The 16,521-nt window shown below is 47.7% G+C and overlaps 1 protein-coding gene across 7 annotated transcripts in view; it reads right to left on the minus strand.

The window, feature by feature from the left end:
* Positions 1 to 3,722: 3,722 nt before the first annotated feature.
* Mprip (myosin phosphatase Rho interacting protein) overlaps positions 3,723 to 16,521 on the minus strand; it is a 125,432-nt gene continuing 112,633 nt past the window's right edge. For 5 of the 7 annotated variants that reach the window (XM_052757378.1, XM_052757380.1, XM_052757377.1 and 2 more), the window contains 4 exons: positions 15,569 to 15,655; positions 14,820 to 14,982; positions 12,918 to 13,003; positions 3,723 to 9,069 (listed from right to left, as the gene is read on the minus strand). In XM_052757378.1, coding sequence (XP_052613338.1) covers positions 8,998 to 9,069; positions 12,918 to 13,003; positions 14,820 to 14,982; positions 15,569 to 15,655 — 408 coding nt within the window. In that variant the 3' untranslated portion in view covers positions 3,723 to 8,997. Of the gene's footprint in view, positions 9,070 to 12,418; positions 12,481 to 12,917; positions 13,004 to 14,819; positions 14,983 to 15,568; positions 15,656 to 16,521 lie in introns of all 7 variants that reach the window. The other 2 variants (XM_052757381.1, XM_052757376.1) reach the window with 1 other exon arrangement.

Below are 16,521 nucleotides of genomic sequence, written 5' to 3' on the forward strand. Positions count from 1 at the left end.
CTGACCATTCATTTGGTTTATGTCTGGGCTCTGCATTGTCTCAATGTGGTAATGCCAGCAGCAGTCTAGATTATTAGTAAGAATAGCAGTAATATATTTTGAGAACTGGCAACATGAATCCTGTTTCCAACATAGTCTTTTACATCTCCATGTGAATCTTAAAATGAACACACCAATTTCTGGAAAAAAATTAAAAAAGCATCTAAGATTTTGATAGGGATTATGTTGACCTGTAGATTAAGTTGGGGTTACCATCTTGAGTTTTCTGACCCATGAGTGTGGATATCTTTAATTTCTCTTGATGCTTGTAGGTTTTTTGTTCACTCACAAATGTATTGGGTAGCCAAGGAGACACAATAGTAATTACAGACCAAAGAGATGACACATTCCTAAGAGAAAGCAGCAGGTTCTTGGAATCCCAAGGGAAAGAAAAACATTAGGAAATGAAGAGCCACTTCCCAGCCTGCCGGGGTGGACGGCCAGGCTGGAGAAGGGGCTGAGGTGAAAACAAGTCAGTCTGGATTAACGGTGGTACTTGGCATCAACTGTGCTTGTTTCTCCTTCCTCTTTTCCCACCTTTGGGCTTAATTTACCAGTAGTGCCCAGGGTTGTTCAATACACTTCTCTACTTGCTTGGATTTTTGACCTTTTAATGCTGGTGTTGATAATTTTAAGTCTTTTCCATCTGGTTTGAGATTTGTTTTTTTTTTTTTTTTTTTTTTTGGTTTTTCGAGACAGGGTTTCTCTGTGTAGCTTTGCGCCTTTCCTGGAACTCACTTGGTAGCCCAGGCTGGCCTCGAACTCACAGAGATCCGCCTGGCTCTGCCTCCCGAGTGCTGGGATTAAAGGCGTGCGCCACCACCGCCCGGCTCTTGTTTTTTTTTTTTAAATAACCCCAATACGGGCTGGAGAGATGGCTTAGAGGTTAAGAGCACCGACTGCTCTTCCAGAGGTCCTGAGTTCAATTCCCAGCAACCACATGGTGGCTCACAACCATCTGTAATGAGATCTGGCGCCCTCTTCTGTATACATAATAAATAAAGAGATCTTTAAAAAAAAATAACCCCAATACAAGGTTTCTCTGTGTAGCTTTAGAGCCTGTCCTGGAACTCGCTTTGTAGCCCAGGCTGGCCTTACAGAGATCTGCCTGGCTCTGCCTCCCAAGTGCTGGGATTAAAGGCGTGCGCTACCACCGCCCGGCCCATCTAGTTTGGGTTGTTGTTTTTTTCCCATTTTTTTTTTTTTTTGGCTGAAGTATCTCACATCAGTGTTTGCAGTTTTGAGTATTATTTGAGTATGTTACTGTAAATGGAATTGCTTAATTTGTTCCAGTCTTCAGAACTACTGTGTAGAAATACAGTTGAGCCCTGTATCCTACCTTTCTGAATTCAGCAGTGTTAACTGAATGAAAAAATAAAATAAGAGGAGGACACGACTACTCCTAAAGTGTGGAGAAGATTTTATTGTAGGTATGAAGGAGAAAGCAGGCGGAGGGCAGAGTCCAGGCTGAACATGGCTGGCAGGCTAAAGATGAGGAGCCACTGACCAAGAAACCAAGACCAGAGTACCCAAAATGGCTGAGGATTACAGATATAGGGATATAGAGGGATCAGGCTAGGGGAAGGGAAGTGGAAACCCTATTCCCCGCCAGGAAGAGGTTTAGGGTGGGGCAGGTTGAGTACTGGGAGGAGTCACAGGGACTGAGTGATTGGGGGCTGGGGAGGCGGCAGCTGGCCACCATCATCTTTGATATGTTAATATGCATCTCAGCCATTTGTCCCACATTTGATAGCTAACATCAACAATACACAGATCTCATTCAAAAGGAACAGTTTTACTTATTCTCTTTCAGTTCAAGTGCCTCTTTCTCAATGGACTGCTTGGGCTAGATCCTTTGTACCCATTTCTTTGAATGGAAGTGGGGAAAAGATGTCTTCATCAAAATCCCAATCCTAGGGAAATGTCAGTCTTTAATTACTGAGTGTGATCAGTTTGGTGGGGAGGGTGATTCTTTTTCTGTTCCTGGTTTTTGATTTTTGTTGTTTCTCTGTGTAGCCCTGGCTGTCTTGGAACTCACTCTATAGACCAGGCTGGCCTTGAACTCAGATCTACCTACGTCTGCTTCTCAAGTGCTGGGATTAAAGGTGTGCCCCTCCCCCATTTTTAAAATTTTAATGAAAGAGTGATCAACTTGACAACTAATTTTAAATTGCACTCATATCAGGCTAGTTCCCCAAAGCTTTTTTTTTCATATACATTTGTTTGTAATAGTTTTTTTTTTTTTTTTTCTTTTTTGGTTTTTCAAGACAGGGTTTCTCTGTGTAGCTTTGCGCCTTTCCTGGAACTCACTTGGTAGTCCAGGCTGGCCTCGAACTCACAGAGATCCGCCTGCCTCTGCCTCCTGAGTGCTGGGATTACAGGCGTGCGCCACCACCGCCCGGCTTGTTTGTAATAGTTTTTAATGGGCAAACAGCTATTGAAAAGTCCCTAAACAATTGCAATAACATACTAAAAATATTTATTCTTTTTTTTTTGAGAAAGGGTTTCTCTGTGTAGTTTTGGTGCCTCTCCTGGATCTCACTCTGTAGACCAGGCTGGCCTCGAACTCACAGACATCTGCCTGGCTCTGCCTCTCAGTGCTGGGATTAAAGGCGTGCGCCACCACAGCCCTTTTTTTTTTTTTAAAGATTTATTTATTTATTATGTATACAGCATGTATGACTGCAGGCCAGAAGAGGGCATCAGATCTCATTACAGATGGTTGTGAGCCACCATGTGAGTGCTGGGAATTGAACTCGGGACCTCTGGAAGAGCAGTCAGTGCTCTTAACCTCTGAGCCATCTCTCCAGCCCCAAAATATTTATTCTTTCATGTCTTTTTATATCTTTGTTTTACTGTTTTATAAATATAAACTAAAGTTGATTTCTAATTGGTGTAGAAACATTTTTTTTTTTTTTTTTTGTATTTCCAGTCAGTTTCACAGACTTTTAGTATAAAGTCTGTGACAATATTGGGGAAAAAAACCAGTTATTATCTTTTGAGGGGTTATGGGGATAGATAGGGTCTTGCTGTGTACCCCAGGCTGGCTGCCATTATGTCTGGCCTAGTTTATTATTCTAAATTTAATGAACAAAAAGTTAAAAAAAAATCCAACAAACACCAAGAATATACCATAATTAGCAAACACTGTTTTGTTGAATTTTGTGTTGTCTATTTTATGATGTCTATATTATGATGCTTTAAGAAACACAGGCATAATTATATTGCAAGTAAACTCATGAAGGACAGGTCCGATGTAGTGGTGCACACTGGTACTCAGTGAACTGGAGATGAGGCCAGCCTGAGCTCTACTCCAGGGCTTGTGTGGTAGAGGGACTGTCCAGCATGCCTGAGGCCCTGGGTCCTCCAGCACCACAAAATAAAAACACAAGACAGTTATGGTACCTTGATTAATGAAGGAATCCTTGCTGGAATTTTTTACTATTATTTTAACCCCTGAAGTTTCTATACCAAGTCAAAGTACCTTAGGTTCTAGACATAAAATATTATGGCTTATGTGTGAAAATGTGAAAACAAAAACAAAAGACAAAACAAAAAACCTCCAAGACACTAAAAGGAAAGCAGCAGGTGAGAAACACAGGTGACTTCTGGGCTGCTAGTGAGTTTATGACTAGACTGGAGGTTCTTCTGGTCCTCGCTGGCTGAGTCAGCACCCATATGCGTGCAGAGGGCAATGCAAAAATAGTTTATTATGATACAGTTCATGTAAAATCAAGCAGTATTTACACAATAAAAATGGTTAGCTACAGCCAAGGACTCTAGCTTGTCACACAAAGGAATAAATATTTCTACAAATTAACATTTCAATTGTAGTGAACACCTGACCACAAACTTTGTAGGAAACACCTCACACTGAATCATAAAATGTTTGAATGAGGATTTGGGGACACCTTATCTGCTGGAAGGCCACACCCTGTGCACATACACTGAGGCCTAAGCTTGTTCTGGGAAGCTGTGCTCACAGCCTCCCTGGCTCGGTGAGGCTCCATTTTTCTTCTACATGTAATTTTCAGTCTGGCAACCAGACTGATGTATCAGAACAGAAACCAAATAGCAGGTGAGATGGCCCAAGCCTGTGAGTGCTGCGAAGTGGCCCTGTGAGGTGCCTGTTTGCAGACGTGCAGCCCAGCCCCAGTCAAGCACTGTAATGGAAGGTTACCCAGAGTTCTGATTGTCAAGGAGCCACTGTGACTGGGATGCTTGATATTCTACATAACACACCTACAGAAAGCCACATGGGTTAAGTACCACAGAACTGGTTTTGAATCCTGGCATTAATACCAAAGGTAAATCTTAAAGTGACTTAAAATCCATTTAAATTGAAGTTTGTGATGGAAACTAATAGTGAATTTAGTGTTCTTTACAGTCTATTCCTAGCTAAAATAAAATTAGATGTGTGGTCTGGCTAACTTCTAAAGGAGAGATGAGCCAAGGGCATGTTGACTGGCAAGCTGGAGTGGGCTGTCAGCTAGGATTCTCACAACTGCACGCACCTCTTTATGGCCAAGGCTGGCTACGGAGTCTTGCCCCACCATGGAAGCTGCACCAGACTCACCTGTGACCCACAGAAACTGGAGAGGATGTGAAGTCCTTCAGTTTTTAAACTCTCTACTGATGGGCTGGCTCCTTACCAGTGTCACAGAAATACAGCCAGGGAGCTTCCTGCACTCCCATGCTGTATATAGCCAGGCAGCTGGATAGACTGGCGGCCAGGCTGCTCTGAACACAGTCCAGCCCCGCAGCTCTGTCAGAAGCTAGGCACGTGGACCTGAAGCAGCCTATGACCCCAGCCAGTTCCCCTAACAAAATACACTAAGAAGCCTGAAGGCTGGGTGCCAAAAAGTCCTCATTCATATTCCTGGTTTTTCTTGAGTGACTCTACACAAGTCTCAGAATGCTTTTAGTAAGAACCAGGGCACTGCTAAGGGCTTGCCATGAGTGTGGGTTAAGGGGATACTCTGCAAAGCATCTGTCAAGTAAGTACAACCCTTAAAGACACTAGTTACTAATTCCGTCTTTTTTGTTGTTTGGGTTTTATTTTTAGACAGGATTTCACTATGTAGCCCTGATACTTATGGAACTCAGTATGTAGACCAGGCTGGTCTTGAACTTAGCTTGTTTCTGCCTTTGCCTCCCAAGTGCTGGAGTAAATGTGTAAGCCACCATATCTAGCTAACTCCAACACTGCCCTACACACCTCCTAAAGGGGTGTCTAGACAAGATGTTTTAAAAGCTCACACCAACCCTGCGCTGAAATCCCTGTGTCATATCTTAGAAATACTTAACATTACTTGCTCCGATATACAGGAAAGGTCAAGTGCCCCCCTGTGCTATGCTGGGAGCTCCCTTGAGAAAGGCTGTATGCAGCCCTGCACTGGTCGTCTATTACTAGCTGAGAAGGTGACGTTTTTGCAGCATAGCAAGAAATGCTAACCCTCTTGCTCTGCAAGGTGCAGCCAGTCAGCTGGGAGGTAACTAGTGTCCCCTCTACCAGCAGAGTCTGGGGACAGGGTGTTACTGTGCATTTGGGGGCTGAGTCTACCTGTAGCTGCCAGCTGACTGGTGTGCAGCTTGCACTGAATACTCACATGGAGGCAGGAGTGGGGACCCCAGAGTTCTCCCTGATGTCAGGTTGCATGGGGCCTCTGGGTGCTTATCCAGTCTGTTCTTGGAAGCCAGGGTATGGCTGGAGATCAGGAGAAAGACCACTTGGTGTGTGGGACAGGCCTGCAGGAAGCTCTGCACTGATGCCCAGGTTCACACACACAGTGCAGGCTGTGTGGTATCCAGCCACTTCTCTCAGCACCAGCTAGGTGTCAGCGGTGAGGAGTGGGTTCCGGTCTCTGCAGTACCAGGTAGAAGACAGTGCACTAGCTCCCTCTGTGGGAAGTTAGCAGTAGTACACATCCCATCAAAACCTTTTACACCAGTTTGGTTGCCTAGTCAAATCTCTCTCAGGCTCCTTTTTCGACACATGTTCTCAAGTTCACAAGGGTGCTCTTTGTAATGCTGTAGTTGAAGCCTAGGCCTTACACATGCTAGGTCGGTTGCTCTAGCATTATTAAGCTATATATACACCCTTACTTAGCCCATCTGTATTTTAGTCAGAGCCTTGTTACATAGTCCAGCTAGGAGTACAGACATAAACCACTACATCTAGTTCAGTGTTCTGATGGATCCTGTGGAGGTTCAACTCTGACTTTAGCTTTCCCTCAGTGAATTCACACACTCCCAGCCTTCTTCCCTCTGGTGATTCCCTACTTTATGAGGCTCTGGCCTCCTCTGCTCCCCCTGAAACAGTGGGCCTCCCATTATGGCCCTGGCTCTGTGGACACAACCATACTGGAGAATCTGCAGCCCTGTGTGACAGATGTGCTTTCTGCTCGGGTGCTGGGCACCACACCAGGTGCAAGATAGAATTTAAGCATGTGTTCACATCATTTGTCAAATGACGTCAAGTAGTTCCCTGTAATGGCAGTTTGCTTGCAGATGCTGGCAGATTACAAATGTATAAGAAAATAAAAGAAATAAAAAGAAAATAAAATTCTAAAGTCTATTCATTTTAATGCTGCTCCCACCATGAAATAGGGAAGCATGCCACTGACTGGGCTGGGAACAGCCTGAGTCTTCCTGTACCCCATCTACACTACCCCATCCTCAGCCAAGCATCCTCCTCTACTGATGGCTGGACCAACTCTACTTGTACGTTCGATGCCTCCTCTCTGGAATACACCAACTTCAGCTTCTTTCTAGGGGTAATGGCATGCCTGTAAGGAGGTCAGGCAAAAGTGAGCCCAGCCCAGCTTGGGGGAAGGGAATTGACAGAGGACAGCAGCAGTCCAAGGTAAAATGCTGCAGTGGGCCTATATGGCCACCAGGGACACAGAAGACCAGCTTCTTTCCTGGTTCACTTCTGCCAAATGTCACTGCCAAGAAACTCAAGATGCATCCTGATCCCGTGTTATTGCTCAGAGTGCTTGGGTGGTGGGAGATGATCCAGGCATCCCTGTATTGTGCCAGTTCAGTATCTGGCCAACACACCAAACACCCACACATGAAATCAGTCCTAGAGTGGAGTGTGCTGTATCATGGCAAGGGGAATTTCAGTGGAAGCTTGAGTGGCAGAAGAGATAGATGCAGCTTATCTCCCAGCCCTTCCCTCTGACTCCCAGGTACTGTACTTAGCAAAGGTCATATCCAAGGGTTTTAAGTTGAAGAGCAAAAAGTAAATGTTCTTTTGACCTACAGGCTTGGCATCTTCAGAAGGCTCTGTGGCACGGCAGGAAGATGATTGTACTGGGGCTAGAGGGCCCCAAGGGCAGCAGGACAGCTGAAAAGGAAGTACACCAGAGAGAAGAGTAGTCCTCAACACAGACTAAGCCCCTGCAACCCAGCCAGGCACATGCTGCTCCGTGGCCCTCTGTGAGCTCCAAACAGTTTCAGCAGCAGCTTGTTTTCAACAGATCTGACTTGCCCAATGCTGAAAACACAAATGGTAGCTGTGCTAGTGAGGAACGTAAAAACTTGTGCAAAGGGGATGTGCCCAAAGCTTGTCTGTGGGGCAGAAGCACACTTGGATATGTCACAAACAGCGCAGTTATCTTTCGGGTTTTGCCTGTCTACTTCAAGGCTGGCTAGACACTGTGGATGACCTTGAACATAACTCATGTAGAATGACTGAGGGGATTCATACATGAGATGAACTTGTGCACGGAGAGACCACTTAACCTTCTCAATACTAACAGAGTGGAAACTTGAGCCAGGAACCTGGGGCTCAGGACATCAGGATGTAGTTGTGAAGCCACTGACTCTCCCCTCAGACACGGGGACTCTCTTGTGTGCTGCATCTTATGGTATAAATGTTTTTTTTAATGAGAACAGAAACCTCTAAGTTTTTGTTTTTAAAAGAAACACTGTAGAATGCTTTAGGTAGTTAGAAAGGTCCTGCTCAGCTAGCTAGAAGAGCAAACTTGTTTAGCACAGGCTCCCAGTTTATGGCTCCATGAGAAGCAGACACTTTAAGGGAACCTTCCAGAGCTCAGAAAAATCAAGAGTCCTGAGCACATGTTGCTGTTCTTACTAGCCTGTCTTCACATACAGGTCTCCTCTCATCCCTTCCCCAAGCAACCCCGACAACTTCTCAGGTTAAACCCCAGCAATTTGTCTCCTCTTGAGGACCAGGGGAGGGATCATCACACTTGACAAGCCTGAAGGTGCAGCTGCAGGTCACCATTCCCAGCTGCCAGGGTTAGCATACCAAGGGAGGCACGAGCGGAGGAAGGAAGGAGAGGGCCGGGGCTTTTGTGCAAGATTTAATACAAAACCAAAATAGGAATGGTTGCTTTCAACATTTTCCAGGTGGAGAAAGACCTGCCAGGATTATCTGGGGTATGGTTCTAAGCTGCATCAGTGGGCCATATACAAAATGCTGTCCTCCCAGGTCGAAAGGAAGTGGGGGCAGGCTGGACACCATCCAAGGCCCCTCAACAACCAGGCCAGACTAGAACATTCGGTGGCTCTGCTCTAACCAGCAGGGGTGGTGCTCAGCTGTGTGCTGTAGAGCGGAGCCACTGGCAGGTCCCCACATGTCTACTCCGAGGCAGGGCTAGCTTATTAACAGGCTGCTGTGCCTTAATACTGACAGTGAGTGTGGGGAGGACAAAGGGGTCCTGCTCAGATGTCGGTGGGGAAGCCCTCCCCACTACTGCTTGAGCGTGACTAATCTGAGAATACCACGGTGAAAAGCAGTGATAAGGATACTGGGAAGTGGGAGTCAACAGGGAAGGGAATGGAGCCAACACCCCACACAGCAGTCTCTCATGCATCCATACCCACAGTAATGACGGCAACAGGGAAAAGCACAGATGCAGATGAAAACCACACTCGGCTTGTGCTGCCACCAGCTGGGAAGGATGTGTCAGGTGGAACAGGCCGCAGCTAGTCTTTCTTCAAGTCCCTGGATTCAAAGAGCTTCAAGCGCTCTTGCACTGTCAGGCCCTCCTTCAGACTCTGGTGGAGACAGAGCGGAGAAGAAGCAATCAGGTGCTGTGAAGCAGCGGCAGTTGGGCTTCAGAAGTAGGTGCAGGGGTGAGGCTGAGGGATCCTGAGATTAGTGGGCATGCGAGGGCAGAAGGCCCTGAGAAGTAGTGTTACTGGAGTTTGCTTTTTCCTGCAGAAATTGACTTAGGTGAGAAAGGGGAAAAATAAAGAGAACAAGATCATGTGTCCACATAGTTCAACTCTGGCCTTAGGGGGCTGGTTCTTCAGTCTGACCAAATCACGGAAAACTTGGGCTGAGAACTGGAAGCCTGGCCACCTGTCACACGTGCAATATGCACGTCTCGTTCCTGTCTTCATCAACTCATGACCTTAAAACAAGTGCTCTCTCCTGGGGCATCCTAGTGACGTTATAGCTCTACCCCAGGCATCCCTGAGGAGGCCACCAGATATAGCTATCATCATCCACACACACACACACACACACACACACACACACACACACACACACACACACACACACACTCACTCCAGCTGTTTTCCTGTGTTTATTTCTTAAGGTAAAGGAGGACATTTTACTGAGGAACAGAACATTGACCACTCCTCCCTTAAACATCTTCCCCAAAGCTTTCATTTCTAGAAGAGAAAAGAAACCCCAGTTCTTAGAGAACTGGCAATGAACGTATTTCAGCATGCTCAGGTCTGGCTCTGGCTCCTCAGTACCGACTCTTGGTAATCAGTATTGGTGTCAGGCTCAGCCTGGCCATGAATGCAGGCTGTTACTAGGATATGGGAAGCCAGGGGTGTTTCTGGAGGTTTCTGGAGGCTCAGCTTTCTGCAGGCAATGAGGGAGGATCTGGGCTGTGGTTTGTGCCCCTTACCACTTTCCCCATAACTGAGTTGTTTCTTGTTTCGTTTCATTTGAGATAGGTTCTCATATAGCTGAGGCTGTCCCTTAACGAGTATTGTTTCTAAACTAACAAATTATGTGTATGTGAACTGTGATACCCATACTTGCTTCAGGGTACCTTGAAGTCCCCTCTCCTGAATTTTTTTTTTTTTTTTTTTTTTTTGGTTTTTCGAGACAGGGTTTCTCTGTGTAGCTTTGCGCCTCTCCTGGAACTCACTTGGTAGCCCAGGCTGGCCTCGAACTCACAGAGATCCGCCTGGCTCTGCCTCCCAAGTGCTGGGATTAAAGGCGTGCGCCACCACCACCCGGCCCCTCTCCTGAATTTAAGTAGTTCCATGGCAGCCAGACTCCCAAGAGATGTTACATTGGTCTTTTGGCTTACCACCTAGCAACTGAGTAGGCCCTGGATGGCCACAGTGGCTCTAGATGGCATCAGAACCCCAAGCAGGGTAAGCCCAGGCATGGCACTCACTACCATTCTCAGGGCAGAGTGCAGACAAGACCCACTGTCCCCTACACCCTGGGAAGTGCCATCTCTCCGAAGTCTCTGGCCTCCTTCTGGCCTCAGGTGTAGCCAGTTACCTTCAGGGCTCAGCATCCCACACCCACCCCATGATAACACTGAGGAGAATCCTCTCTGCTCTGGATCTCTGAAGAGGCCATAGTGCTGCCATGAACACTGAAGTAGAAAATGAAACAGTACCCACAGAAGGTCCCATTCAGGGCATGGCACAGGTTTCAGTCTCTCTTAACAGGATCGGTGGGAGCGCCAGGTGCACAAAGACAGCATGGGCATGCTGCTACCATGCCTGGCTGGCCCAACTTGCCCAGTGGGGATGTGTTATTCTGAGTTGGATCTAAAGCACAACAACAGAACTGCACCACTATGCAAATACTAACAAATAAGTGAGAAGCAGTTCCTGGGTCTCCTCTACTCTCCTGGAAACCTGCCTTTCCCACCTGCCTGGCTCTAGTGATTGTCAGCATAGAGGAACCCTAGCACTGTATGACTCTAGTAACCCCGCCAAGCACAGAAGCCCCCACCAGCTCTCGTGGCTGTCTTTGCCATAGAGATCTAGCTAGAACAGAGGCTCCTTGTTCCCAGTATCACCCCCACCAGATACTGAGCTCCGTGTCTGTGTTCACATCCCTACAAATTCATAGGTAGTTGGTATACCCCAATGCATATCTTTCCACATGGTGTCCTCCCCGGATGTCCTTTTTTATTCTGACCCAAAGGCCCCACTTATTCACAGCGACCACTATATTTCTGAGGGCTCAAGGACAAGAGATGAGTTCAACCTCAGGCTGGAGAAAAGAGTCTCCAATATGAAAAGAATGAGCCTAGAAAGGCTTCCTCTCTCACCAAAGAAAACTTTGTTTTTAAAGTTTTAGGAAAAACCCTAAACCAAGTTTTTTTTATCTTGCTTAAACCACACCTACACGTAAGTTAATTTGGGACTAGAGAAAACAAAAACAGACTGGTTAAAAGAACCAATGACGCTGGGTGGTGGTGGCGCACGCCTTTAATCCCAGCATTGAGAAGGCAGAGCCAGGTGGATCTCTTGAGTTTGAGACCAACCTGGTCTACGGAGTGAGTTCCAGGATGGCCAGGGATACACAGAGAAACCCTGTCTTGAACCCCAACCTCCCCACCAAAAAGAGCCAATGTTAAAACTCTTTGGCTTTCTCAATACTTTTCCCTAAGACAAACCTGTTTTCTCGGAGTCTCAAGCTAATGGCCCTTGCTGGAAGGTGGGAGGGCTCATGTATAGCAGGAATGGGCACACCTGGATACTACCAGTGGGAACAACAGGCCGGAATCCTTGAGCTGTTACCACTGTATAAAAGTCCCTAACACTGACCTCAACATGCCAACCTTACCACCTTCTATGGGAGACAGGCTTTTTGTTTTGTAAAGACAAAACAACAACAAAACACAGGTCATGTTTAGCCCCCGTGTATAAGGTTGCCAGGTCCTTAGGACAAAATACGTTCTCAGATTCTACCTATGCAGTACTGATCAGTTCCATGCAGAACGGCACTACGGGGATCTGCTTGATCTGCAGGCATCTCCCCCAGGCAGCCTTGCTACGAACTGGATGGGTGAGGTCTTGCACAAGAGCAAACTGCTCGCCAGAGTCAGTGGGTATCTGCCATCTCCCTGCAACTTGTTTCCAAGAGGAGACATGAACTTGGTGCCGTGCAAATCACCAAGTATGCATGCTGGCTTGTGCCCTCCTGTCGGGTAGGCTCAGCTCTGTGAAGAGGTTAGCGTGCCAACTTCCAGAACAGTTAGTTACTGAGATCTCATGTGGACTATGTGTATGTGTGTGTGTGTTGGAGAAGGATGAATGAAGATATTACACAGAGGTGTGCTATGGAGGTGTGAGCAGTGCATGCAGAGCCGCCTGGGCGGGTAGTGGGCAGAGTGGGAAGTGGTTTACCTACATGACAGGGGACTTGGAAGCGGGCGCGACTCAGTTATCCCATGAGACCTGCTCAATTACGGACTGTCAGAGGAAAGAGCAAAAATAAGACACACACACAATCAGTTCTAAATGCAGCATGCTGGCCAGGCCCTCTCCGCCCATCCTCCCAGAGACACGCCCATCTGAGAGCACACTGGGGACTGCTGACTTCATCTCTCCAAGGCTGGCAGTGTCAGTGAGGTAACAGGGATGTGCAGAGAACAGACATACAGTGGAGCTGATGAGGTCAGATCTACCCCACAGATGAGGCTTATGTCTGAATTCCTCCATGTCTTGCTTCTTGAAACCCTGACCTCTAGATGGTTCTGATGACATGGAACACAGACATGGACATGGAACTTGAAGCCATTAGAATCATCCCAACAGAGTAACTACACAGGTGGGCTAGTGCCTGTACTGGGCTTCATTTCTCCAGCATCCTCAAGCCCCACCTCAACGATAAGCTGGACTTCACTCACCTTAGACCTGATGTTTCTGAGTTGCCGGGTAACACAGGATCTGTCTTTTTTCAGGAAGTCAGGATTGCTTTTAGATTTCATTATGTCTGAAGGAAACAAAAGGCTCATTACTTTTGCTTTCTACAATCTTCTGAAACCAAACAAACCACGTGGGAGGTTCCAAGTCCACTACTACAGTACACCAAGACATTTAAATCCCAGTAAACAGCCAATCCACAGTATGCCCTTCTTGGACACCAGGAAGCACCAGGGCGCTGGGTTCCTGCCAGGGTTTAAGTCACAGCTCCTGAGCCACACAGCACTGTCAGCAGAGGATAGGGTCTCTTATTTCTGAGGTGGACCTTGACTTGCTGGGCAGGCCTCAATATTTCTAGCTTACTCCTGGCATCAAATAGGACTGGTATCAAATAAAATCAGACCATAGTCTTCTCATGAACCACCCCATCAAGACAACAGTCGTTTAGTGTCTTCAATGCAGATAACAAAGATGCACACTGGGTCACACCACAGTATGTCATGGGTATGGGGCTTTCATACTTGTGCAGTAAAATGTCACCATTTCTCTTCATCAACACAAAAACATCTCCCTGTCCTCCTAAGAACTCAACACTCTGTCACTGTGCAGCTTCTAACAGTCTCAGTTTTCACTGTGTGTGGACTGCTGTCCAGGGTGACTCTCCGTACTCTGTACACTGTGTGTGGACTGCTGTCCAGGGTGACTCTCCGCACTCTGTACACTGTGTGTGGACTGCTGTCCAGGATGACTCTCCACACTCTGTACACTGTGTGTGGACTGCTGTCCAGGGTGACTCTCCACACTCTGTACACTGTGTGTGGACTGCTGTCCAGGGGTGACTCTCCGCACTCTGTACACTGTGTGTGGACTGCTGTCCAGGGTGACTCTCCGCACTCTGTACACTGTGTGTGGACTGCTGTCCAGGGGTGACTCTCCGTACTCTGTACACTGTGTGTGGACTGCTGTCCAGGGGTGACTCTCCACACTCTGTACACTGTGTGTGGACTGCTGTCCAGGGTGACTCTCGGCACTCTGTACACTGTGTGTGGACTGCTGTCCAGGATGACTCTCCACACTCTGTACACTGTGTGTGGACTGCTGCTTGTGGAGCCTGTCTGCAGATGCAGTACCCTCGCACACTTTTCAGAGGTTAGTTATCATGGCAGCTCAAGAGCTTCCTCCCTCTAATGCCTTGGCTTCTTGGTTTCCTACCCAGGTGACAATCCAGTTAGTTAGATTTGAAATTGTTCTGTCGTTGCCAGTGCCTTCCAGCAGAGTGGCTGTTTGTACCCCACCCACAATGCAGAGGACTGTCTGAAGGCACACGTGAGGGCTGTCATTGTCATCGTCATCGTCACTGTTCCTGTACACTGGTGTAGGAAAGCTGAGTCTCTCTCAGGGTATCACGGGACTTGAACAGATTTTCAGTTTGTGGGGTTTTTATAAAGAAGGGCCACCATGAAGGCAAGATGAAATCATGAATTATCAGAAAGTGTCCAACAGAATATGGCTCTGCAGCCTCTTTTCCGTCTATCCTCCACAGTGCCTGGGTATTTTCAGCCAGCAGATAAAGGCCAGTTCCACTGCTCTCGAGAGGGTAGTAGGTTCTCTCTATTCTGCTTGTCTATGGCCCTCGAAGGTTTTATGGTAAAACATTTGGATCAAGGAACTAGCAAGAACTTCCCCTACCTGCTGGAGTTTCTCAGAAGACAGACTATAAGACCCCTTGTTACTATGGGAGAAGCTCTGTAAAGCAGCTGCAGGACATGGGAGGAGTGGGTCCTCTGGGCAACCTGTGCATGTGGGACCCCTCAAGGAGATATGAATTTTTGGGCTTTGATCGAAGTGCCAAAAGAACCTTTATGAGTAGCACACGGATTGCTTACCATATCCTGACACGGTAGTGCCCTCAGGAGACTTCTCGCCCAGGGCCTCTGTGGCTGCTTTCAGCTGTTCTTTTAACCTGCTGATATCACAGTCAGCTTTGGCCTTCGCAATGCTGAGCTCTGTGTAGATGTCTTTGTACTTGTCACTAGCATACTTCTTATCCTAGAGAGGGTAAAAGGACAGAGATGAATGGTAGTTGTAACAGGGGTCAGACTTACTTTGAACTCTAGCCTTGGCTTGGGGCTAATGTGCTGGGAGAACTAACTGTGCCTTGGAAATGACCCTGCACTCTCCCTCTCCCAGAGCCAAAGAGTGGACACTAAAGAAAACATGCAGCGAGCAGAGGGGGCAGTGACCAGAGCAAGCTCAGGCAGCCTGCTGTGGTCCTGCCTGCCTGCCTGCCTGCCCAAGTCACTTCCTTGTGGGTGTCAGTCAGGAAAGTCTCTGGCTTTTACATTTTTTAAGTGACCTGATCATACCAAGGATTACATCACTTCTTTCTGACTCCAGGCATCCCTTTGAGACCAGTCCAATGAGAGCCCCCTCAACGACCAAGCCTCACTTCACCCACATGGCATTCTTCTGTGTGTCATTGTTCCTGTCCAAATACACAGAAACACAGGAACAACCACACCTGACTAGGCCAGGGAGGCATATGCTTACAGGCTGGTGTTTCAAGGGAAACTGACTTTGGGACCATCCCAGCATTCACTCTACCCTGCCCTGCCTCCAAACACGTGGCCCTTACCCGCAAGGCTGTCTGGAGTTCATCCTTGAGGGAGCTGATCTCCTGCTTCAGGTACTGTATTTCTGACTCTTTGACCCGCAACAAGACCTATAAGGAGAGAGAAAACAGGACTAGCTCTCAGGACCAGGGATCCTGTAGGCTGTACATACAGGGGAGGGGGGTAGGCTGTGCATACAGGGGGGTAGGCTGTGCATACAGGGGTAGGCTGTGCATACAGGGGGGTAGGCTGTGCATACAGAGGGGTAGGCTGTGCATACAGGGGGGTAGGCTGTGCAGACAGGGGGGTAGGCTGTGCAGACAGGGGGGTAGGCTGTACATACAGAGGGGTAGGCTGTGCATACAGAGGGGTAGGCTGTGCATACAGAGGGGTAGGCTGTGCATACAGGGGAGGGTGTAGGCTGTGCATACAGGGGAGGGGGGGAGGCTGTGCATACAGGGGTAGGCTGTGCATACAGGGGTAGGCTGTACATACAGAGGGGTAGGCTGTGCATACAGGGGTAGGCTGGCAGACAGCTGCTTCACACAGTGGGGAGGAGGAGAGAGCCCACCCTTACTGACACCCAACAGAAAATATGATTTAAATACTGCTCAATGCTTCTACAGAAATGGGAAGGGGAAATACTCTGCTAGCCTTCCTAGTCCTGAGAACCTGGGGCCGCAGGCATGAGGACTACCTGGAGGTCCCACTACTGACTTGTTTGCTCCCTGAAGGTGGAACTGCTAAGGCCTAGACATCTTATTTCTGTGGGAACTTCTGCCAATCCTACCCAGCTCCTCCTGCTCACCTGCCTGTAGGGCACAGTCTGAACCACCTATAAGGGAAAATCTTAACCTACTGAGGGCCTTCTTGAGGATGTCCTACACCAGTGGTTCTCCACCTTCTAACGCTGCGACCCCTTAATACAGGTCCTCATGTTGTGGTGAGCCCCAACCATAACATTATTTTGTTGCTA

This window comes from Peromyscus californicus, unplaced genomic scaffold, assembly GCF_007827085.1.
Source record: "Peromyscus californicus insignis strain IS unplaced genomic scaffold, ASM782708v3 Scaffold_3__1_contigs__length_106647218, whole genome shotgun sequence".
Lineage (NCBI taxonomy): Eukaryota > Metazoa > Chordata > Mammalia > Rodentia > Cricetidae > Peromyscus > Peromyscus californicus.